This window comes from Cyrtonyx montezumae, unplaced genomic scaffold (genome assembly GCF_038088225.1).
Source record: "Cyrtonyx montezumae isolate F1298 unplaced genomic scaffold, pur_monq_1.0 scaffold_26, whole genome shotgun sequence".
NCBI lineage: Eukaryota > Metazoa > Chordata > Aves > Galliformes > Odontophoridae > Cyrtonyx > Cyrtonyx montezumae.
In genome coordinates, this window is record NW_027072003.1 from 4,763,972 (window position 1) to 4,785,741 (window position 21,770).

Sequence of the window (21,770 nt, forward strand, 5' to 3'; positions counted from 1 at the left end):
GCTCTGCGGCGGACACTGCGGGCGCCGCGCGGGGCGCCGGGGGCGGCTCTGCCGTGACGTCAGCACGTCGTGACGTCAGCACGTCGTGACGTCAGCGTGCGCCCGCCGGACAAGTGAGACGGAGCGACGCAGGAGGCGGCGCGGCGCCATGGCGCCCCCTGGCGGCGAGAGGAGTGGGAGGACCGCCAGTGGAGGACTCCCGGGGAAGGGGGGGGGGGAGAGGGGAGTGATGGTGGATGGATAGATAGATGGATAGGTAGAGAGATAGAGATAGAGAGATAGATAGGCAGATGGATAGATTGAGGGATAGATAGAGGGATAGAGGGATAGAGAGAGAGAGGAATAGATGGAGGGATAGAGGGATGAAGATTAACCCCACGGTTCCGTGTTCCTGTAAAATAAATGAATGAATAAATGAATAATGCCCAAATGACAAATAAATAAGCAAATAAACATTGAGCACAGGGAAAGGGAGGGGTCAGCTCCCCACACCCCCCAGCAAGGCAGCCTTCCATGGTCTCTCTGGGACGGATGCAGGGCCTCGTCCTGCCCCCGCTGTCCGTCTGTCCATCCACGTGGTCCCGAGGGGCTGCGGTTCCCCCCCTCCCCACTGCCCCCCCCTTCAGGCGCAGCGTTGGGGGCACCCACGGACCCATCCCACCCGCGGTGCTGGGGCCGGCGCCAGCCCCGCGGTGACAAAACCCACAGAGGGAGCGACGCTGCGGAGAACGTTTTTCCCCTGAACCAGAACGGCTGTGACCACACACCGGCCCCGGCCGGTCCTCGCTCGAGGCAACCCGCCATCACGTCACGGGGGGGCCGCCACCGACCCGCGCTGTCCCCACGGCCCCGCGGGGTTTTCCGGGACATCGCTGCCCCGTCAGCAGAACGCGGCCCCGTCCGCAGCCACCCCAGCGCCAGTGCCTCCTCTCCCTCGGATTTGGGGTTTTTTAGCCCCATCCCAGCACCTCTCCCGATTTTAAGGCGTCGGAATCTATTCTGGGGGGCTTTCGAGAAGCTTCTGGGGGGGATTAGCTCTCCTCCCTCCCGTACAAATGTGGAGGGATAGGAAAGGCTCCGTCCTCCCCTTAAGGTTCTGCCCCTCAAACCCACCCTTAGGGCTCCCCAAACTGACAGTTTTGCCCCCCCAAAACCTCCTCCTTGCTTTGCGCTACGCAGAGCACACAGCAGTGCTGGGGACGATGCACACCTGGGGAGGTGCCCCCCACCTCTACCCCCCCCCCCCCCCATCCCCAGGGCCCCTCCTCCATCACCACCACTGTGGGGCTGCAGCTCCACATCCATCACTCAGCTCCAGAGCTGCAGCAGTGTAGGGGCTCACTGCCCCCAGACCCCCCAGAACAGAGACCCGAACGGCCTCTGACCCCAACCGCCCCCCCCCACCGCGACCATAATCACTATGGCCCAGATCCGGACGGATATATATAGGTCCCACTTCCTTGGGAAGGGGATGTGGACCTGGGAAACCCCCGGCTGCTGCCGAGGAGAGGAAGGGCTGGGCTGAGTCAGCTGCCCTCGAGGAATCCTGTTTGTCAGCAAACATGGCCCCAAAGGGCCCTCAAAGGGCTCCCCGGACCAACCCCCCCCCCCCACACACACACACACACAGTGAACAGCGGGGGGCTCAGCCTGCAGCCCCCCCAGCTGCAAACCCTGGAGCTGCAAACCCTACACACGCCCATCACAGCACAGAACCCTCATATCCCAGAGCACACACACCCCAGGGAACTGACTTTGCACAGAGGGACAGGGACGGGGGTCTGGGAGCTGTGGGGGGGCTGAGGGGGGGGGGAAGGAGGAAATGCCTCATGGTGCGCTGCCTCTCCATCTGAAGTGCTCGCAGGAAGAGAGCCTCAAGTGTGTTTGCTTTGAGCAGCTGCTTCGCCTCCTCCTGCGTGCACTGTGGGGTCGGGATGGGGTGTGCAGCCCCGCACCCCTGCTCACAGTGTGGGGATGGGGGGGCTGGGGGGGGGGCAGGAAGGCTGAGAGCATCCCCGTGGCCGTGAACTCCTTCACACATCAACAGGAAAACAGGATCAGCGTGACCCCTGACCCCAGCTCCGGCTGCAGGCAGACCTCACCCCACAGCACGGGGGGGTCGTGGGGGGGGGGGGGGGGGGAAGGTGAGGGGCTCCCCGCAGCTCTGAGCATCACTCCTCATTTGGATCAGCCCCAGGGATGGACAGAGCACCCCGGGGCAGCGCACCGTCCTCCCCAAACCTTTCCCATAGGGGAAAGGAGTGGGACAGCACCCAACGTGGCCCAAAGGGCCCCCCCAGCTCTGAGAGAAGCCCCCCCCCACACACACACGCCCCAGATACGCAGCCGAGCTGGGGAAACGATCTGCCACCATCCCCACATCTGCTGTGGGAGCAAGTGCCCCTGGCACAGCCCCACATCAGCACAGCCCCCCCAGCCCCACGCCGTGCCCCCCCCCAAGCACCCACCACACCACAGCGCTCCACGTCCGTATTTATTAAGAACATTAAATATACAAGCTGCTTCCTATGACTTTCCTTAAATAGACCTCTTTAAATGACTTTGTATAAAATATTTCACTGTACAAAAAAAGAAAAACCGAAACAACGGAGGCAGAAAGAGCCCCAAAAAGCTGCACTCCCCCACCCCCCATCCCCCTCCCATCCGGGCCGAGCCAGCACGGGGTGCGGCCCCAACCCCTCCCCGCCCCCCCCCCCGGGAATCGCCTCCGTTGGGCAGTTCATAAATACGCATAGAAAAAGGAAGAAACAAAACCCCAAATCAATAGTAATGCTTTAAAAAACCCCAAGTGCGGTCAGTCCCGGATTCTTTCTTATATATAATAATATAAAAATAATGCTTCCGATCCCAGGAGCAGCGCTGGGAGGGGGTGAAGGGTTTGGGGGGGGGGGGGGGGGGGATGCTGTGCGGGGTGGGATGCAGCCCGGGTACCGCTGTGCCCCAAACCCCGCGCTGCACCCGCGGCACCGCCGCTGTGCTGTGCTCCAACTACAAAATCCAGTCCGGGGCGAGGCCAGCTCGCAGCTATAACCCTGCAGGGAGGGTGGGGGGAACCCCCCCCCCCAAAGTGCATTTATCCGCCGCGTTCAAATTGAGCCTTCCTGCGGGAGAACGGCCGCCCCCGAGGGCGGCTCGGGAGTGCGGGGCGGGGACGGCACCGCGGCTCTTAAATATTCACAGTGTGAGGGTTTCCCCCTTCGCAGTCCGTGGGTCCTCATCCGCGTGTCCCGTCCCCCCCCCCGCCCCACACACACACCCCGGGAGTGGGAGAGGAGCGACGGCAAAGGGAAACGCGGACGGATGGGGGGAGATGTCCCGCTCGGCCGCATCCATCGCCGTCCCCGCGGAGCCCTCGGTGCCGTCCATCCCTTCGCTCTCCGGCACCGGGAAGCACCGCCCCGTCCTCCCGTCCCCGCCCGTGGGTTGCGCGGGCTCCGGCTGCGGGACGGGGGTCATTGCCACGGGGGGGTAGGCCACGCAGCGGCCCTCCATCGTCAACGTCCGTTCCCCCCCCCCCGAGCGGCTTCGCGTCCCAGCGGGGGCCCTGAGGGAGGGGAGAAGCAGGAAGGCCGTTATGTCACTCGGATCCACGGCGAAAAATCGCTGTTACGAATGAACGGGCTGCTGGCCCCACGCGTGTCCCCACCCAGCCCGGCTGCCAGCCCCTCCCCACACAAAGATCGCGGGGCTGGGGCCGGCCCCGGCCCCCCCTCACCTCACAGCTCCTGCGTCTCCAGCTCCGAGCATCCCGCTGCTCCCCGCAGTGCCCTGTGAGGCAAAACCCAGTGATTATAGGGCAGGCTGTGGGGCGGGGGGCCCCGGGTTGGGGGTGTGCGTGGGGGTGGTCCCCAGGTCCCCCCCCCACCGTGTGCTGGGCAGCCCCGCACCCACCTCGTCTCCGGCTCCTCGGGGTCACAGCCGCTCTCTTCCAGTGGCCGCTGCAGGACCTGTGGGGAGGGGGGGGTGAGGATGGGAAGGGAGGGGGCTCCCACCCCCTCAGCGCTGCGGGACAAAAGCTCAGAGGAAGGAGGAGAGGGGGGAGTCCCCCTAATAACACCTCCAGCACTGCTCAGCATCCCCCCCCTTTCCCTGCAACGGGGCAGCACTCATCCTGCCCCCCTCAAACCCGCAGCAACGAGCAGGGGAAACTGAGGCACGGATGGGAAGCCGGGGAGGGCTCACCTTGGATTTATACTTGTAGAAGAGCAGCCCCCCCACGGCCAGCAGGACGGCCACGACGCTGGCCACCGTGACGTACACCAGCAGCTCCCGGTGCCCTCCGCCGGCGGCCGGCGGTTCCCTCCTGCGCTGCTCTGCGCTCAGAACAAAGCTCGAATCAAAGCTGGGTCCCATCCCGCCGTCCTCGGGCACCCGGCTCAGCCCCCAGCCTCGAGCCCTCGCCCCGTCCCCGGGTCCGCCCTCTGCCCGCCCCATCGGGGCCATCCTGGAGAAGCGGAGCTGCGTGAGCCGCTCGGGCATCCCGGTGGGACCGCGCCCGACCCCGCGGCGCTGAGCGGAGCCGCCGCCGGGAACCGCCGTGCTGATCCCTCGGGGTGAAGGGGGCTGATGTGGGAGGACGGGGGTCCCGGTGCCCTCCTCCAGCATCCCGCGGGATGGGATGGATGCGTCCTCAGCCTTCGGGCCGGCGCTCGCGGCCGGGTCCTGGAGGGCTCCAAGCGTGTGCTGCATGGTGGGGGGCGGCCCCGACGCGTCGCCGAGCTCGGTTCCTGGCAGCTCCTCGGCCCCCGAGCTGCCCTCCATGCTACTGGGGGGCTCAGATGGGGCTCTGCTGCCTATCTCAACCAGGGTGCCACCGAGCTGGCGGTAAGGGACCCGGGAGCTAGCGGGTGCCGTGTCCCTGCCGGCACGGGTGGCAGCGGAGAGGGAGGGCTGGGTGGCAGAAGGGAGGGCAGGGGACAGGCAATTGCAGTCAGGATCTGTCCCCACACCTGAAAGAAGCAGAGAGAAGAGACGGCCGTGGGGTCACCAGCAGGAAGCAGGCCCGAGGCGGGGGTCCCCCCGCGTCCCCGGAAAGCCCCGGAAGGGAGAGCAGAGGGAGGAGGCAGGGAGCAGGCAGGGAGCAGGCAGGGAGCAGGCAGGGATGGACGTGGCAGCAAGACAGAGGCGACAGGACAAGTGGAAGCCCGCCACCGGGTCCCCTGAGCTGGCAGCGAGGGGTTATCCACGATGCAGCATCGCTGGCAGGAGCCGGCCACGCGTGACATCCCCACGGCGCGGTGACACAGCCGACACTCAGACGAGGCTCCACGGGCATGCAGACACAGTGTGACACTCGGACAAAGCACGGACGGCAGCACGGCTCCTCACACCCCGCAGGGCCTCACCCAACCCAGGGACATTTACCCCACTGAGGGGAAACCGAGGCACGGGCGGCACTGGGGCACAGCCCGGTGCCTGCAGCCCTGCAGGTGGGGCCGCGTTCTCATCCCCCAGTGCCCCCCACGGCTTCGTTCCCAGCCCCATTCCCCACCCCACCAGGGTGCGTGCCCCTCTGCCACCCTCAGCAGGCGCTCAGCCCCAAACACGGCCCCAAGCTGCTCCATGCGGTGAGCCCGGGCGGGCGGGGTGGGGGCAGAGCCGTACCCGGGGGGGGGCCGTGCTGCCGGGGCCCCACGCAGGCGCTGCGGTACACGAGGCTGCAGTCCTTCTCGAAGGTCTCCCTGCCCTGCAGCAGCCGGTCGATGTCCTGGAAGAACCGCCTCACCAGCACCAGCATCTCATAGGGGGACGTGGTGAACTCCTCGAAGCACATTTCGGAGAGCTGTGGGACGGGGTGGGCTCAGCTCAGGGTGCTGGATCCCCCACCCCCCAACCCCCCGGGTACCCACAACCCCGCAGGGACCGCCGTACCGCGCGCTCCTCCTCATCCTCCTCCCTGATGCAGGGGTCCACGTTCTCATCGATGTTTTCGTACATCCTCCGCACCATTTTCATCTTCTTGGCGTTGCTCGAGTTCTCCTTGAACGTCGTCCTGTTCAGGATCTTGCCCAGCAACGGGAAGGCGGCTTTCACGTAGCACACGGAGTCGTTCTGGGGGGAGATGGAGCCCCACGGTGAGAGATCACATACTGCGGTGCGTGGAGGACGCCACGGGAGACGGCCCCCACCCCCGCCCGGCCAGGAGCTGCTCACCAGCCGCATCTTGCCGATGAACCTGAAGGACACCGTGCCCGGCTGCTGCATCTGCGTGTCCGCCTGCGGGGACAGAGCACGATGTCACCACCCAGCCCCGTGCCCACGGTGTAGGGGCTCCCCCTTCATCCCACGCCATCCTCCTCCTCCTCGGGATGCAGCCCCGGTTCCGCGTGGCACTGCCAGCCGGGATCAAGCAGTGCCCTCTGCCACCTCTCTTCCCCGTTACAAAAGGACGAAAATCCCCCGAACAACCCCGCCAAAGCCCGGCCCTCCTCCAGGGCGCGCAGCCCGGCCCCGGGCCCGCATCCCAGGCTGGGAGGGCTGGGGCTGCCAGAAGAGCCGCGCAGCACTGGAAACAATTGCTCCATTATCCCGCGGGGCTGCGGCGAGGGCCGGCCGCTCCGCTCGGTGCTGCGAGCTGGGGATGCGGCGCTCACGGAGCGGAGGCCGAATTTAATCCGCATCCCGACGCATCCGCACAAATCCCCGCGTGCCCCGATTCCCCGCCCCGAGCATCCGCAGCGCCCGCTCGGAGGTGAGCCAAGGGCCAGCGCTGCGGGGCGTGGGCCGGGATCTGCTCCCCGGGGGTGAGCACGAGCACCCCGTGGGACGCATGCGCCCGTCCCCCCAGCCCGGCTGGCTCCCGGCCCCCCTCGCTGCCCGCCACCCACCCGCAGCCCCGTTGCCAGCCCAGCTTCCAGGCAAGCAGCTGGACTCAGGAATGCAGCCGGATTCCTCCGGCCTTAACCCCTGCACGGCCGTCGCGGCCCCAAAAACACCACCCCCCACCGGACCCCTCCGCTCCATCCCCGGTGCTCTCTGCTCACAGCTCACGGCCTCAGCCGCTCCTCCTGCGGCCGCCGCGCTCCGGCCGCGATGCCGCCCCTGCCCGACCCACGGGTGCCGGCCCTGAGTCCCCGTGGGGCGGAGCGGGCCCCCGCTGCCCCCCCCCGGGGGCACTCACCAGCTCGTCCAGCTGGGCCAGGTGCCGCTCGGTGATGATCTGCTGGCAGTAGCTGTTCTGCTCCGCCTCATGGACGCTGCAGACGAGGAGGACGGACGAGAGCAGGGACGGGAGCAGCGCGCGGCGGAGCAGGGACACCTGAGCAGGGCAGAGCGGGGCTCGGAGCGGACCCCCGAGGTCCCCATCCCCCCCCCCCCCCAACCCCACCTTCGCGCTGCTGACCCCGCCGTGCTCCCCCCGCCCCGTGCCCGTCCCATCCCGCTATTTCCAACGGGGAATTTCCAGTCCCTGACACACGTGGGAGCCGCGCGGCTCTGGGCCATCCCACGGGTGACGGGCGCCGTGCCACCCACCTCCCAAAACTCTCTCCAGCCCCGCGCACCCCCCCGGCCCCGCACCCTCAGGGCTCTTTCCACGCGGCCGCATCGGCATCACCCCAACATTCCCCTCCCAGCGGGGCGGTCCGAGCCCCCCCAGCGGGGAGCGGGGCTCCTCCGGGGTGGGGGGCCCTGCAGACCCCGCGTGTCCCACATCCCGGCACCGAGAGGGTGCGCGGGGTTGGATGGGTGGGGGCAGTTTCCCTGGGAGCCGGCCCAGAAATGCTCCCGGCTTGTGAAACTGCAGATGTCGCCGGAGGGGGGGGGGCGGGGGGGGAGAGCACGGCCACGGGATGGAGATGGGGACCGGGGATGGGGACGGAGCCCGACTCCCCCGGCTCGGGGACGGGGACCGCGGCGGAGCCCCATCGCTCCGGGATGGGGGCGGGCACCGGGCCGGGGCTGCACCCCGCGGGGATCCGCTCCGAGCGGCACCGGGATGGCAAAGCGAAAGCAGCCGGGCGATGGCGGCGGGACGGGGCGGATCGGCCCCGCGCTGCCACGTCCACGTCCCCGCGCGCGCATCCGTGCGGGTTGCGGGGAGGGGGGAACACAGGAGGGGGCACACAGGTGGCAGCGGGGCTGGGGGGGGTGGGAGGGGGAAGGGGACACCCCGAGCGGCTGCTGGTGTAGGGGGGGGTGGGGGCGGCGGGCGTACCTGGGCTCCGAGGCGGGGCATGGGGGCTGCCGTGGGGCCGGGGCTGCCGTGGGTCGGGCGGTGCGGGAGAAGGCGGCGGAGCGGGGCCGGGCTGAGTCCGCCGTCGCCGCCGCGCCGCCCTTTATAGGGCCGCTGACAGCATGTGGTTTATGAGAACAGGGCTGGCGGGCGGCCAGCTCCCGGCAGCGCTGCCCCGCTCGGCTCCGCTCGGCTCCGCTCGGCCCCGACCGGTGGGCACGGGGAGACCCCCCCACCCCGCCCCCTTACACCCCCCCACCCCGCCCCTTCGCCCCCCCCCCCCCCCCCCCCCACTCCCTTTAGGGCGTGCAGCACACGCACGCTGCCACGCGCTCCCCCCCCTCCTCTTCACCCGGGAGATGCACACGCGGGTCGGGCACGCGCTCGTGCACTCGTGTGCGCGCCTCCCCCCCCAGCACACACACACACACACACACACACACACACACACGGGGTGGGATTGCACACTCGGAACGAGCGCACGTGATCACGCGCAGCTGCCTCTGGGACGCGCGTGCACAGCGCTGGGGGTTTGCACACGCGTGTGCGCACACAGCCTTGTAACACGCGCAGCTGCTCGCACACCCCTTGCAGCGTGCGCACACGTGCCTGCACGCCCAGCTCCGTGACACACCCACACTGCACGCGGCACACACCTGCGAGCCGAAATCCACTCGTGGGCATCCCTAAACACTCCGCCCCCCCCTCCCCGGAGCACAGAGTCCTCCACGCACACGCAGCGTGCACACGCACCCAACACCGGCAGTGCTCCGGCACCACGCGACTCGGCGCCGTGCTACTGTGAAGTTTTCCTGCAGGAAATCCCGCGTGGGTTTGCAAACCGCCCCCTGGGAGCGGCGGCGGGCAGCGCTGCATCGAGGGCACGAGTGTCAGCGGGGGGGGGCACTCCCGCCGGGTGTGCAAGGAGGGATGCAGGAGTGCACGGCTGCATTGCCACGGCTTCCCTCCGGTTCCACGTGCAGGGAACACACGTCCACGCAGATCCGCGTGTGCATGAGCTGCCCCGAGTTTGCGCACCCACGAGTGTGCACGCAGGGACGGCCGGAGGAGCTGCGTGGGGACAAACCCGGGCTCCGTGGGGACGCGTCCCCGCGTGGAGGCGCACGGAGCCCTCTCTGCGCTTTTGAGGTTTTCCTGTCGTCGTTTTGCACACGAGTGGGGGCAGCTGGTGTCCGTGGGGCCGAGCGTTGGTGATAACCGTCGGTGCTGTGGTTGTGGGGTTGCAATCCGCCCCCCCCCGGCTGTGGGATGTCCCCATTTCCGGGGCCGTGCGGTGGGAGGGGGGGGTGACACCGACCCGGGGGGGGGTGTGACTCACGGGGACCCCGTGGCCGCGCGTGGGGATCCGTCAGAGCTCTCGCCGCCCTCCTGGCGGTGACCGGGAGGATGTCACAGCGGTCACGGGACGGCGCAAACGGGGGACGGCCGGGTTAATAATAATCCACGGCCGCGCGGGGGGGTGGGGGGGGGGAAAAGAGGGGGGGGGAGGGACGCGGCCACCCCTTTCATTTTGGCAAAAGAAGTGCCTCCTCCCTTCCCCCCCCCCATCCCAAACCTGCTGAAATCCCTGAGTCACGGGGCAGGAATAGAAACTGCGGGGCTGGGGGCGGGGGGGGGGGCGGGGGGGCGGAGGGGGGGGGCCGCAGAGTCCCTTCCCACGATGCCCCATTACGAAGCGGTGGTGTGGCCTGCTGACCCCACGCGCAGCCAACCCCGCGTGGAGGGGACACGAGGTGACCCACGGATGGCAGGCCGAGCGCTGGGGACATCCCATCGCCCCCTCCCTGAGCTCTGGGGGTGTTTCTTGGGGGGGGGGGGGCACGGGGTAGGGGGGGACACGGGTCACAGGTCGCCCTTCTCCCGTCCCCGGTGGGCGCAGGACCGCGGCCCAGCGCTGGGAGAGATCTTTTAGGGACAGCCCCCCCCCCCAAAAAGCGCATCCCAACGCCCCCACTCACCCCCCCTCCCCACCCCCCCCCCCGGGACGGGCTCAGCCCACGTCTCTGCTGCAATCACTGCCGCCCACTCTGCGTGTTATGGAGAAAGTTATTTCCAGCGGAGAGAGCACCGCGAACTCCTCCCCGACCCCCCCGACCCCCCCCCCCCCGCGCGGCCCCGCACGCTGCCCCACAATGCTGGCACCGCAGCGGGAGCGCGCCGGGCGGGGCGGGGGGGGCGAGCCCCGCTGGAAATCCCCGTGGGAATGCCCCGTGTCGCCCTCCTTGCACCCTCTGCCCTCACCAGCTCTGCGTGGGATCCCGCACCCCCCTCCCCGAACCCACCCGCAATGGGGGGGGTCCCTGGGCTCTATAGCGCTGCGTGGGAAGGGAGGGGGGGGGGGGGCGTTACGGCCCCACGCGTGTCCCCACTGCGTCCCCGGGGCTGAGTCACGCCGCGCTCCTCCCTCCCCCAGAACTCTCCAGGCCGAGGAATGCGGCCAAGACGGAGCCCGACCCCCCCCGGCACCCACCGGGGATCAGAGCCGGGGGGGGGGGGGGGGGGGCAGAGCTGCCGCCGTCAGCCCCACCGGGACGGCTGTGGGGTGATGCAGACCCACACGGCAGGGGGGGGGGGCTGTGGGGTGGGCGGGGGGGCTGCGTGGGATGGAGATGCTGCGCACAGAGCCGCCTGTCCTCGCCGCTCTGCGGTTGTTTATCTGCGCTGTGACATCGGCCGAAGGCCCCGAGCACACGCACCCCCTCCCCGCTGCAGCTCCGACCCCCAACTGCCCCCCCCCCCATATCCCAAACCCCCCCCCCCCCCAGCCCCCCCCCGGAGCTGCAGCAGTGCCGTCCCACATCTGGCTCTGATTTTCCTGGGGGAGCCGCGGACGTTTGGAGGCTCCGGGAAAGCCACGGGCAGATGCCCGGTGCAGGATGTGGTCCACGGGGGGGGGGGCGCCGGGGGGGGGAGGGAAGTGGGGCTGTGGGGGTACGGGGTGGGCACTGCGGGCGCCGCTGCTTTGGGGGCGAGGACATCGCGACCCCTCCTCCCCTTTCTCTCCCGGTGAAGGAGCTGGGAGGCGTCCCCGTGAGCTCAGCACCACGTGCTGCGGGGGGGGGGGGGGGAAGGGAGAGGAAACGGAAACGGAAACGGAAATGGGAAAATGGGATTTTTCTTTCTTTGCAAACAAAGTTGGGGGGTGGGGGGAGAAAGTGTGACCCCGGGCGGCCCCGAGAGCTCTGAGCGTCGGGGGGAGGGCAGGACATGGGAGGGATGTGGGGACGGGGGGGGGCACGAGGCATGGGGATATGGGGGCATTGGGGACACAGCCCGGGGGGTCTGGGGGGGGGGGGATGTGAGTTTATGGGGCGCCCTCCCCCCCGTATCCCCGCACTGGGGCCAATTCACCCCCGTGCCAACCCCCCCCATCCCCCACTGATGCCATCCGGCCCCACTTGCACAACTTCCCCCCCCAACCCCCGCTCGGACGCGGCCGCCCCACGCATCCCCACGGCCCCACCACGGGGGACCACGAGGCCCCGGTGGGCGCTGACGCAGTGGACGTGTTCCCTTCACCCCACTTCTGGGAAGGGCCCCACACAGCTCAGAGCCACCACCGCCTCGTTAGTCACGGCGCTAATGAGGACACGGAAAGGCCCGGGGGGGCCCCGCCTTCCGTGGAAGTGCCCCCACCCCATTACCCCGCGGGGGGAGAACGGAGCGCTGCGGCTGTGCTCCTTCCCAGTGGGTTCCAGTTCCCAATGGGGTTCGGTTCCCAGTGAGTTCGGGTCCCCGATGGGACTCACAGATGTTCCCCCCCCCCCCCAGAAGTATCACCCCAAACGTTCCCAGCGCGGAGGACCCAATAAACCCGGGGGGTTTTTTTGGGGGGGGGATGTGATGTGCGGCAGCGGTGTGACGCGGGACGTGCTGCCCTCTGGTGGCCGCGCGGGGGAACTGCACCGCGGTGGGGAAACTGAGGCACCGCCCCAACGCCGCCCTCGGGAGGAGGAAGGGGGGGGCAGAAACGTACCCATATGCACCCACCGGAATCCAATGGGACCCCCCCCCTGCACAGCGGAGTAACCCACACCCACCCGCGGGTGGGCTCAGGGATCCCGCTGCCCCCCCTGGGCCCCCCACCCCCCCTATTTTCTCCCCCCATTGGGGTTCCCTGGGCGCTCCGGGTCAACGGGCGGGGACGGGGTGGGGCGGGGCGGGATGCCACCAAGGGGGGGGGGGCGTTGGGGTGGGGGCTCCGGGGTCTGATCCCCGCGGTGGGAGCAGCGCAAGGAACGCTCAACGGGGGGACGGGGCGCGCCCCACGGCTCCGTGGGGTGAACCGGGGTTGGGGGGCGTCCCCTCCCCCCTTCCCCACTCCTCCCCCCCCCCCCCCCGCCCCATCTGGAAGCGAACGCCTTCGGGCAAAGAGCACTCGGGCGCGGTACCCACGTCACACCCCGACACTGCCCCACACCACCGCCCCACGGAGCGGCGCCGGCGTTGGGGTGAGCGCTGCCCCACCGCGGGGGGACGAGGGTGGGGGGGGGAGGGTCAGTGTCAGGCAGTGGGGTCACGGGATATCTGCGTGGGGTGGGGGGGAGAAGCCGGGCTGGGGACCCCACGCGGAGCCGCAGCCCCACAGCGGGGTCCGCCCTCTGTCCCCCCCCCGCCCTACAGCCATCGGGAACATGGGAGACCCCTTCGCCTATTGGAGCGGACCCCCGTCCCGGTGAGTGCCCCACACCCCCCGCGGCTCCGCGCTATGGGGCGCGCACTCAGCTCCGTCCGTCCGCGCAGCGCTGAATACGAGGACGACCCCCACGGCCCCACCAACTTCACCCGACCCAGCGCCAAAAGCATTTACAGTGCGTATAGGGCCGCCCCACACCGCTCCCCCCACCCCCCTCACCCCACATCCATCCCCACAATGACCCGCGCGGCCCCACAGATCAGCGCAAGGACTACGGGCAGACGCTGCTCAAACCCCAAAGCGACTTCCAACACCACGTGGAGGTAAGGAGGACCCCCCCACACGGAGCCCCACCCACACCCCGCCCCACTGCGCCCCATAACGACAGCCGGGGTCGGCCGCAGCATCTGCTGACCCTGCGCCTGGAGCGGGAGCTGCGCAGCGCGGAGGATTGTGTGGGGCGGCTGCGGGAGCTGGAGGAGCGGGGCCGGGTTTGGGGTCAGGACCTCCTCCTGATGGTGCGCGGTCGGGATCTGGTGCTGAGCGACGTGGAGAGCCGGGTACCACCCCCCGCCCCCCCCCAGCGCCCAACCCCATAGGTCCCGACCGCCCCCGTGAGGCCCTGCAGCCCCACAAACCCTCTGCGCCCCTATAACCCTGCACCCCATAAACCCCACACCCCACAAACCCCATCATCCCACACCCTGCAACCGCCACACTCCACATACCCCAAAACCCCCAGCCCACGACCCCATACACTCTATAACCCCCTCACCCATAACCCCCCCCCACAAACCCCCTGACCCCATATCCCCCCCATAACCCCCCACCCCACAACCCCACGCACCTCGTAACCCCGCAAACCCCACGACTCCATAAACCCCATAACCCACAAACCTCACACACCCCCTCTAACCCCACAACCCCCCACCCCCTGACCCCATACCCCCCCCATAACCCCGCACCCCACAACCGCCGCCCCATAACCCGCAGGAGGAGCTGGACGCGTTCCCCTTGAGCAGCGTTCAGCAGTGCTGGGCCGCCCCGGACGTGGGCAGCTACGATTCCGTGTTGGCCATCACTGTGCGGGACCGGGACCGGGGGGGCAGAGCTGTGCTGCTCTTCCAGTGCCACCACATTGGGGTGAGCGAGGGGAGGGGGCGCATCTAGGGCTGAGGGGTTATGGGGCTGAGGGGTTATGGGGTTATGGGGCAGGGGGATGATGGCTCTGTGGGTCCGTCAGGCGGGGACGCTGAGGAGCAGCCTGGAGAAGCTGGTGCAGCAGTGCAAGGAGGAGCAGCAGCACTACGGGTACAGTTCTTGGAGGGGGGAGAAGGGGTTGGGGGTCCCCGCTTGCCCACACCCCCCCCTCCCGGTGCCCCCACCCCAGGAGCGCCCCGGAGATGCCGCCCGATCCCCCGTACGTCCCGGTGTCCTACAGAGCCCCGGAGCCGTGGGCAGAGAGCGCCAGACCCACACCGCCCCCCACCGTCCAATACAGCCCCCCCTCGGACTATGGTGAGCCATGGGGTGTGGGGGGAGGGGGGCGCGTGGGGCGGGGGGGGGGCATGGGGCGGGGGGGGTGTCCCGATGACAGCGTCCCCCATAGGAACGGAGCAGAAGGAATGGATGGGCCCCAATGGAGAGACCATGACGGACACTGAACGCGATGTGGTGCGTGCCCCCCCCCCTCTCGCCCCACACGAGACTCCCCCCCCCCCCCCTCGCCCCACACGAGACCCCCCCCCCCTCCCGCCCCCAAATCCCCCCCCCATCGCCCCCGTTCCCGCAGTTGGTCCTTAACCACGTGCTGGATGACATGGAGCACTTCGTGGGGCGGCTGCGGGACAGCGAAACCCCGAAGAAGAAAAAGAAGAAAAAGAAGAATAAAGGTGGGGGGGGGGGTGGGGGCGGACGGGGGGGGCACGATGGGGGTCCGGGCTCCACCCCACTGCTGCCCCCCCCCCCACAGATGTCCCCCCCGAGGCAGAGTTCGAGGACTTCTTCCAGAAGGTGAAATACGCCCTCAATCTCCTGGTAGGTGCCCCCGTGCCCCCCCGGACCCACAGCTCCGCACACCCCACACGTGGCCGTGCAGTGGGGCCGTGTGACACCGCCCCGTGTGTGTACCCCCCCCCCCCACAGGCACACAACCGTGGCCACATCCACACCCCCTCCGCCCCAGAACTGCTCGAGCTCATCTTCCAGACCCTGACCTTCGTGAGTGCCCCATAACCCCCCCCCAAATCCCACCCCCCAACCCCCAGGGGCGACCGCACGGGGCTGAGCCCCCCCCGTCCCCCCCCCATCCGCAGGTCCTGGAGCGCTGCCCCGACCCCCGCGCGGCGGCGGCGGTGGAGACCCCACTGCTGACCCAGAAGCGCTGCGGATGTTGGAGGAGACGCTCCCACCCCAACACCGCCGCACGTGGGGCACGCTGGGCTCGGCCTGGAGCAGCAGCCGGTGCGCGGCCCCACAGCAGTGGGGCACAGGGCGCACATAGCAGCACCCCGACCCAACCCAACCCAACCCCGACCAATCCCAATCCCAACCAATCCCAACCCCAACCCCAACCCCAACCCCAACCCCAACCCCAGTCCGATCCAGTAGATCCCAACCCCAACCCAACCCCGACTGTAACCCAGCCCTACTCAACCCCAACCCAACCCCAACCCAATCCCAATCCCAATCCCAATCCCAGTCCTAACCCCAACCCCAGCTCAACCTCATCCCAACCCCAACACATCCTCGATCTCAACCCAACCCGATCCCAACCCCAACCCCAACCCCAATCCAACCCAATCGATCCCAACCCCATCTCGACATCATCCCAACCCCAACCCCAACCCCAACCCATCCTTGATCTCAAACCCACCCCAATCCCAATCCCAACCCAACCAAACTCAACCCCAACCCGATCCAACTCCAACCCCAACCCCACCTCATCCCACCCCAATCCAACACATCCTTAATCTCAACCCGACCTCAGTCCCAATCCCAACCCCAACCAACCCCAACCCGACCCCACACCAACCCCAACCCCGACCCCGACCCCACACCTCTGTAGGGCGGAGTACCCCAATGGTGACCGCGTGCCGCGCTACATCCCCACGTTCCGGGACGGCTGGCTGCCCCCCCCCATGCTGAGCACGGAGAAGCAGCAGGTATGGGGCGGCTGTGGGGTGGGGGGGGGGGCACCACTGCGTGCCTCTGTTTCCCACCCCACTGCTCCGTGCCCCACAGGTGTGGGATGGGGACGGCCCGGGACACGGAGACGCTCCGGAGCAGCTGTGAGTGCACCCCCCCAAAAAAAAACCCCAATAATAAAGCAGGGTCGGCAGAACCCGCTCAGCTCTGTGCCCCCCCCCGCAGGCCGCCCCCCCGCCGCCCCCCCCCGCTGGTGCGGGCGATGTATGAATTCCAGGGCAGGAACCCACAGGAGCTGAGCGTGGGGATGGGGGACACGCTGCAGGTACAGCCCGGAGGGGGGGGGGGGAAAAGGGGGCGGCGGGGGTCCGTCCCCCCCCCATACACTCCCACGCCCCCCCCCAGGTGCTGGACCAGCAGAAGAAGTGGTGGTTGGTGCGGAGCCGGGGGGGGGAGGAGGGCTTCGTCCCCAGCAATATCCTGGAGCCCGCGGGGCACGAGGACGGCAGCCAGGTGCACCCCCCCTCTCCCCCAAATCAACACCCCCGTGTGTATAACGGGGGGGGGGGGGGTCAGCATCCCCTCACCCCCCCCCCCCCCCCCAGGGCAGCCCCCCCCCCACGCTGCACGCGGGCTCCACTCCGGCGGAGGTGATGGCGTGGCTGAAGGACAAAGGCTTCGCTCCGCTGTGCGTTGTCCCCACGCCCCCCCCCCATCCCGTGCCCCCCCCCCCGTGCCCCCCCCGCTGACGCCGGCCGTCCCGCAGCACCGTGCGCTGCCTGGGGGTGCTGGGGGGGCAGCAGCTGCTGCAGATGACGGCGGCGGAGCTGCGCGCGGTTTGTCCCGAGGAGTGGAGGAGGGTCCACTTCAAACTGTCCCCGCTCCGATCGGCGCTGGGGGTGCGTGTGTGCCCCCCCCAAACACACACACACACACCGCGGGGGGGGCGCCCCGCCCTCACTTTGGTTGTTTCTTTGCCCCCCCTCCATCTGCAGATGGACCCCAAGGACTGACGGCACTGATGGCCCCACCCCCCCCCCCCCCAACCCACGGCCCCTCCCACGAGATGTGCTGGATTGTTTTGGGGGGGGGGCAGCGCTGAAGGCACCGAATAAACGCAGTGATGGCAGCGACAGCGCCTCCGTGCAGAAATGAGGGGGGGCCCCACTCCCTCCCCCCCCATCACCCCCACCCCAGGGGGCACTCAGCCCCCCCCCCCCCCCAGCACTGCCTCGGCGGGTGGGAATGCACTAAGGACCCCCCCCCGGGGAGAGCGGACAGCCCAAGGAGTTGGGGGGGGGGACCCCAACACCATCACACCCACACGTTGGGGAGGGGGGGGGGCTGAGCTCTGTGCCCCCCCCAGCACAGCACAGACACGGGGCTCTGCACCTCCTTTTATTGAGGCCGAGGGCTCCCACTGCAGCGGAATTAAAGGCGGGGGGGGAGGGTGGTGCCCCCCCACCCCTCCCTGCCCCCCCTACTCCTTCTTGCCCCCCCCACTCCTCCCTGCCCCCCCCACTCCTCCTTGCCCCCCCACCCCTCCCTGCCCCCCCTACTCCTTCTTGCCCCCCCACTTGGCCATCTTGTTGTTGATGGGCATCTTCTGGAAGCGGCTGGACTTCATGTACGCCGCCACCTTCTCCAGCGCCTGTGGACACAAAATAGGGCGGGGGGGGGGGGGGGGGGGGCGCGTGTCACCAACCCCCCCCCCCCCCCCAACCGTGTAAGCCCCGCCCCCCCAGCCCCCCCCACAGACCCCGAAGCGCTCCATGAAGGCGCACAGGTTCCCGTAGGGCTCCAGGCACCGCGGGGCGAAGATGCGGTTCTGATCCAAAACGTCGAACATGAGGAAATCCACGAAGGTCAACTGGTGGGGGGGGGGCACACACACACAGTGAGGGCGCGTGCCCCCCCCCCCTATTTCCCATTTCCCCCCCCCGGGGTGGATGGGGTCGCACCTTTTCCCCCGCGAACCACTTTCTGTCCCCAGGAATGCGGAGAAGAGCTTCAGTTTGCCCGGCAGCTGCTCCAGGTAGCCCGGCTTCAGCTTCTCCTGGGGGGGGGGGGGATAAGGATGAACTGGGGGGGGGGGGGGCACACGACCCCGGTACCCCATCGCGGGGGTGTGTGGGGGGGCGGGGGGGGGCTCACTCACGAAGTCGGGGCTGTAGCACACCATGACCAGGCTCATGCGGAAATCCATCACCTGGTTCTCCAGCACGTCCACGCGCTGCCGCTCCTCCTCCGTGTCCCCACCTGCACCAGGACCCCCCCCCGTGGGTCAGGACCCCCCCCGGCACTCACACATGTTGTGCTTGCGGGCGATGTAGCGCAGGATGGCATTGCTCTGCGTCAGTTTGGTGTCACCGTCAATGAAGTAGGGGAGCTGGGGGGGGGGGGGCACAGAGGGGGGGGGTGATGCGTGTGTGGGGCTGCGGGGGGGGCACAGCAGGGCATGGGGACATGGAGGTGGGGGGGGAGCAGTAAGGCATGGGGATGTCAGGGTTGGGGAGGGGACTGGGGTTTTGGGGGGGGACACGAGGACAAGAGGTGGGGGACACTGGCACAGGGACACAGTGGAGGTGCCCCCCCCCCCCGCTTGCCCCCCCCCCATACGTTGGGGAAGTCCAGCCCCAGCTTCTCCTTCTCGTTGATCCATTGGCTCTTGTCATAGTCGGGGGCTGCGGGGATAAAAAGGGGCAACGCTGAGCTGACCCCCCCCCCCCACCAGCTGGGGGGGGCACAAGGACGCGCCCCCACCCTCACCTTCCCCGCAGCTGTACAGTTTGTCCTCGTAGGGCGTCCCGGTGTGCTCCAGCAGCAGGCGGATGGCGTGGGCCAGCTGGGGGGGGGCACAAGCAGTGAGCACCCCCCCCTTACTGGGACACTGACCCCCCCCCCCCCCCACTCTATGCGCATCTCCGTGCAATCCGTGCCCCCCCCCCCCTCCATGCAAAGGGACCTCAAAGTGCAGCACGGGGGGGGGAGGGGCGGTAAAGAGCACTCCCACCGAGGCGGGGGGGGCAAAATCCTCCAAAAATAAATAGCCTCTCCTCCCCCCGAAACGGAAAGAAATCGGGAGACCCCCCCGAGCGATCCCCCCCCCGCGCTGGGACCCCCCTGAACACCCCCTACAGACGCGGACCACACCGGGACCGGAACCCCCTCGTGCCCCCCCCCCCAAACCCCCAAACACTGCACAAAGTTGGCGGGGGGGGGAGGGGGAACTGCAAAGAGCCCCCACATCAAGGGGGGGGGGGGCCCAGAAGTAAACAACCCTCCCCCCCCCCCCAAAAAAAACCCCAAAAAACTGGGAGAGCCCTCAACCGAACCCCCCCGCCCCCAACTTCCGGGGTAAGGACCCCCCCAGGGCTGCGACCCCCCCGTGCCCCCCCCACGCACCCCGCGGATGTCCCAATATCCCAACACCGCCATTGCTCCACGCGCTCCAGGCAGTGCCCCCCCACGAGCCCCCCCACGCAGATCCGCCCCTTCCCGGGGGCGGGGCTTAGCGGGGGGGGCGGGGGGGCGTCTTAAAGGGAAAGGCGGCGGCTGTGGGCAGCGCGACCGTACCCCCCCCGCCCCCACCAAGGGAGGGGTCCCCACGTTTTGCATTGGAGGTGTTCAACCCTTGGGGCTCCCCCATTTCTTTTTTTTTTTTGGGGGGGGGTCAACCATTCCCGGGTGGTACGACCCCCCCCGTGTCCACATAGCGTTCTCCATTACCGTGGGGGCCTTTCCCCCATCCCCCCCCCCACACACACACTTGATGGGGACCCCCTATCTCTGCAGGACTCATGGTGGGGGGCACAGGACCCCCAACTTCAGCACCCCTTCCACACTGCATGATGCCCCCCCCCCAGAGGAGCCCCACATGGAGGTGCCCTGTTACCCCATAACCCCCCCCCCCCAATTTCACATTACCCGGGGGGAGAGGGCACAGAGGGGTGCGCTCCCCCCCCAAAAAGGCATCACCACACACACAGCAGTGCACAACTCAGCTTTATTGTGGAGAGGAAGGATGGGGGGGTCGTGGGGGGGGGGGGGCGATGGGGGGGTTGGGGGGGGCGGGGGGGTCCCGTCCCGCTCACTCCTTTTTGTTGCACCACTGCGCTGTGCGCCAGAAGATGGGGGTCTTCATGAAGCGCCCCGAGCGCATGTACCCCGCGATCCTGTCCAGGGCCTGGGGGGGCAGAGGGGGCACTTGGGGGGCACTGGGGGGGCACTGGGGGGGCAGTAGGAACGGGGATGAAGGCATGGATGGGGACATGGGACAGCAATAGGGAGGGGGACAGGGATGGGGGGAAGGATGGAGAGAGGGATGGGGGCAGGGAGGGGGGGGAGGTGGGGATGGGGACGGGTTGGGGGCGCTATGGGGCAGGGAGGGGGGGAGGTGGGGATGGGGACGGGTTGGGGGCGCTATGGGGCAGGGAGGGGAGCGGGGATGATGGGATTGGGGGCGGGGGGGGGAGGTGGGGACATGGGGATGGATATGGGATAGGGAATAGGGACGGGAACGGGTGAGGATGGGGTGGGGATGGGGACAGTGCAGACACAGAGGGGACGCTGTTGGGATGGGGATGGGGGGTCGCTATGGGGCAGCGGTGGGGGGGGCACTGCAGGGCCGGGGTTGGGGTGTGGGGGGGTCCCCGCTGACCTCGAAGCGCTGCAGGAACTGGCCCAGGTTGCCCTGCAGCTCGGGGCAGTCGGGGACGAACATGCGGTGCTGATCCAGAACATCGTACGCCAGAAAGTCGATGAAGGTGGGCTGGAAGAGGGCGGGGGGGGGGGGGGAATGGGGTCAGCACAGCACCCTATCCCCCCCCCCCCCGTGCCCCCCAACCCCCATACACACCTTATCCCCCACAAACCAGGGCCGGGAGCCCAGGAAGCGCGACAGGTCCCGCAGTTTCTGCGGCAGCTGCTGCAGGTACTCCGGCTTCAGCTTCTCCTGCACGATGGGGTGGGGGCAGCAGTGGGGTGGGGGCAGCAGTGGGGTGGGGGGCAGCAGTGGGGTGGGGGCAGCAGTGGGGTGGGGCCCCCCAAGACCCCCCTGGACTGAGCGTGGGGCCAGGCAGGAGGCGCACCCCCCCTGTGTGCCCCGTGCTATGGGGTTCCAACCCCAATGTCCCCCTCCTCCCCCCCCAGTAACACCTCGGGGACCCCCACGGGGACCCCCCCCCGCCCCGGGGGGGGCACTCACAAAGTCGGGGCTGTAGCAGAGCCGTGCGAAGGCCATGCGCAGATCCATCAGGTGGTTCTCCAGCACGTCCACGAGCTGCTTTTCCTTCTCTGTCTCCCCACCTGTGGGGCAGGGAACGCCTCAGACCCCCCCCCCAAACACCGGAACCCCCCCCCCACCCCAGCACGGCCCCCTCCCCCCCCCGGCACTCACACATGTTGTGCTTGCGGGCGATGTAGCGCAGGATGGCATTGCTCTGCGTCAGTTTGGTGTCACCATCGATGAGATAGGGCAGCTGGGGGGGGCAGAGCCACGGTGACCCCCCCTTTCGCTTTGCCCCCTCCCTGCAGCCCCATCCCCCCCCCAGCCCCACTCACATTGGGGAAGTCCAGGCCCAGTTTCTCCTTCTCATTGGTCCAGTCGCTCGGGTTGTAATCGGGGGCTGCAGGGAGGGCCCCCCCGGGGGGAATCACGGTGGGAATACACGGAGGGACGCGGTGGGGGGGTCACGGGGGGGGGGGGCAGGAGCAGCTCCACCCACCGCCATCGCCGCCCCGGGCACTGCGGAGGACTTTTACACCGGGAGC

The 21,770-nt window shown here is 68.8% G+C and overlaps 4 protein-coding genes across 4 annotated transcripts; 1 reads left to right on the forward strand and 3 right to left on the reverse strand.

The window, feature by feature from the left end:
• Nucleotides 1-3,407: 3,407 nt before the first annotated feature.
• Nucleotides 3,408-8,417, reverse strand: CSF1 (colony stimulating factor 1). The gene is made up of 9 exons (XM_065740224.1): nt 8,177-8,417; nt 7,142-7,279; nt 6,175-6,237; nt 5,893-6,072; nt 5,626-5,803; nt 4,204-4,970; nt 3,913-3,968; nt 3,737-3,789; nt 3,408-3,565 (listed from the first exon to the last, which is right to left on the reverse strand). The coding sequence occupies exons 1-8, from the start codon at nt 8,195-8,197 to the stop codon at nt 3,738-3,740; spliced, it is 1,455 nt and encodes a 484-aa protein (XP_065596296.1). The 5' UTR covers nt 8,198-8,417; the 3' UTR covers nt 3,408-3,565; nt 3,737.
• Nucleotides 8,418-12,608: 4,191 nt separating this feature from the next.
• Nucleotides 12,609-17,037, forward strand: EPS8L3 (EPS8 signaling adaptor L3). The gene is given in 21 exon segments (XM_065740479.1): nt 12,609-12,666; nt 12,839-12,890; nt 12,959-13,026; nt 13,110-13,174; nt 13,256-13,411; nt 13,845-13,994; nt 14,095-14,162; nt 14,242-14,369; nt 14,461-14,525; nt 14,644-14,743; nt 14,824-14,888; nt 14,997-15,071; nt 15,167-15,221; nt 15,224-15,314; nt 15,919-16,015; nt 16,095-16,141; nt 16,224-16,323; nt 16,404-16,511; nt 16,604-16,686; nt 16,765-16,897; nt 16,994-17,037. Coding segments are annotated over 20 exon segments (1,713 nt in total). The 5' UTR covers nt 12,609-12,666; nt 12,839-12,849; the 3' UTR covers nt 17,012-17,037.
• A 516-nt stretch (nt 17,038-17,553) lies between these two features.
• On the reverse strand, nt 17,554-19,472 carry LOC136051025 (glutathione S-transferase Mu 3-like). The gene is given in 9 exon segments (XM_065740225.1): nt 17,554-17,649; nt 17,758-17,868; nt 17,960-17,979; nt 17,982-18,054; nt 18,157-18,257; nt 18,306-18,387; nt 18,618-18,682; nt 18,768-18,843; nt 19,404-19,472. Coding segments are annotated over 9 exon segments (657 nt in total). The 5' UTR covers nt 19,437-19,472.
• Nucleotides 19,473-20,039: 567 nt separating this feature from the next.
• LOC136050981 (glutathione S-transferase 2-like) lies at nt 20,040-21,730 on the reverse strand. The gene is made up of 7 exons (XM_065740176.1): nt 21,725-21,730; nt 21,561-21,683; nt 21,397-21,478; nt 21,205-21,305; nt 20,857-20,952; nt 20,659-20,769; nt 20,040-20,184 (listed from the first exon to the last, which is right to left on the reverse strand). Exons 1-7 carry the CDS (start codon nt 21,728-21,730, stop codon nt 20,089-20,091), a joined length of 615 nt encoding a protein of 204 aa, XP_065596248.1. The 3' UTR covers nt 20,040-20,088.
• Between the last annotated feature and the right edge of the window lie 40 nt (nt 21,731-21,770).

What these genes read in the sequence shown, in the direction of transcription:
- CSF1 (XM_065740224.1), bottom strand. Translation starts at nt 8,197, where the DNA reads ATGCCCCGCCTCGGAGCCCAG. An exon ending in TCATCGGCAAGATGCGGCTG is followed by an intron (nt 6,073 to 6,174) that starts GTGAGCAGCTCC and finishes ATCTCCCCCCAG; the next exon opens with AACGACTCCGTGTGCTACGT. An exon ending in CCCGAGGAGCCGGAGACGAG is followed by an intron (nt 3,790 to 3,912) that starts GTGGGTGCGGGG and finishes TTTGCCTCACAG; the next exon opens with GGCACTGCGGGGAGCAGCGG.
- LOC136050981 (XM_065740176.1), bottom strand. An exon ending in CGCCCGCAAGCACAACATGT is followed by an intron (nt 21,306 to 21,396) that starts GTGAGTGCCGGG and finishes CCTGCCCCACAG; the next exon opens with GTGGGGAGACAGAGAAGGAA. An exon ending in AGTTCCTGCAGCGCTTCGAG is followed by an intron (nt 20,185 to 20,658) that starts GTCAGCGGGGAC and finishes CTGCCCCCCCAG; the next exon opens with GCCCTGGACAGGATCGCGGG.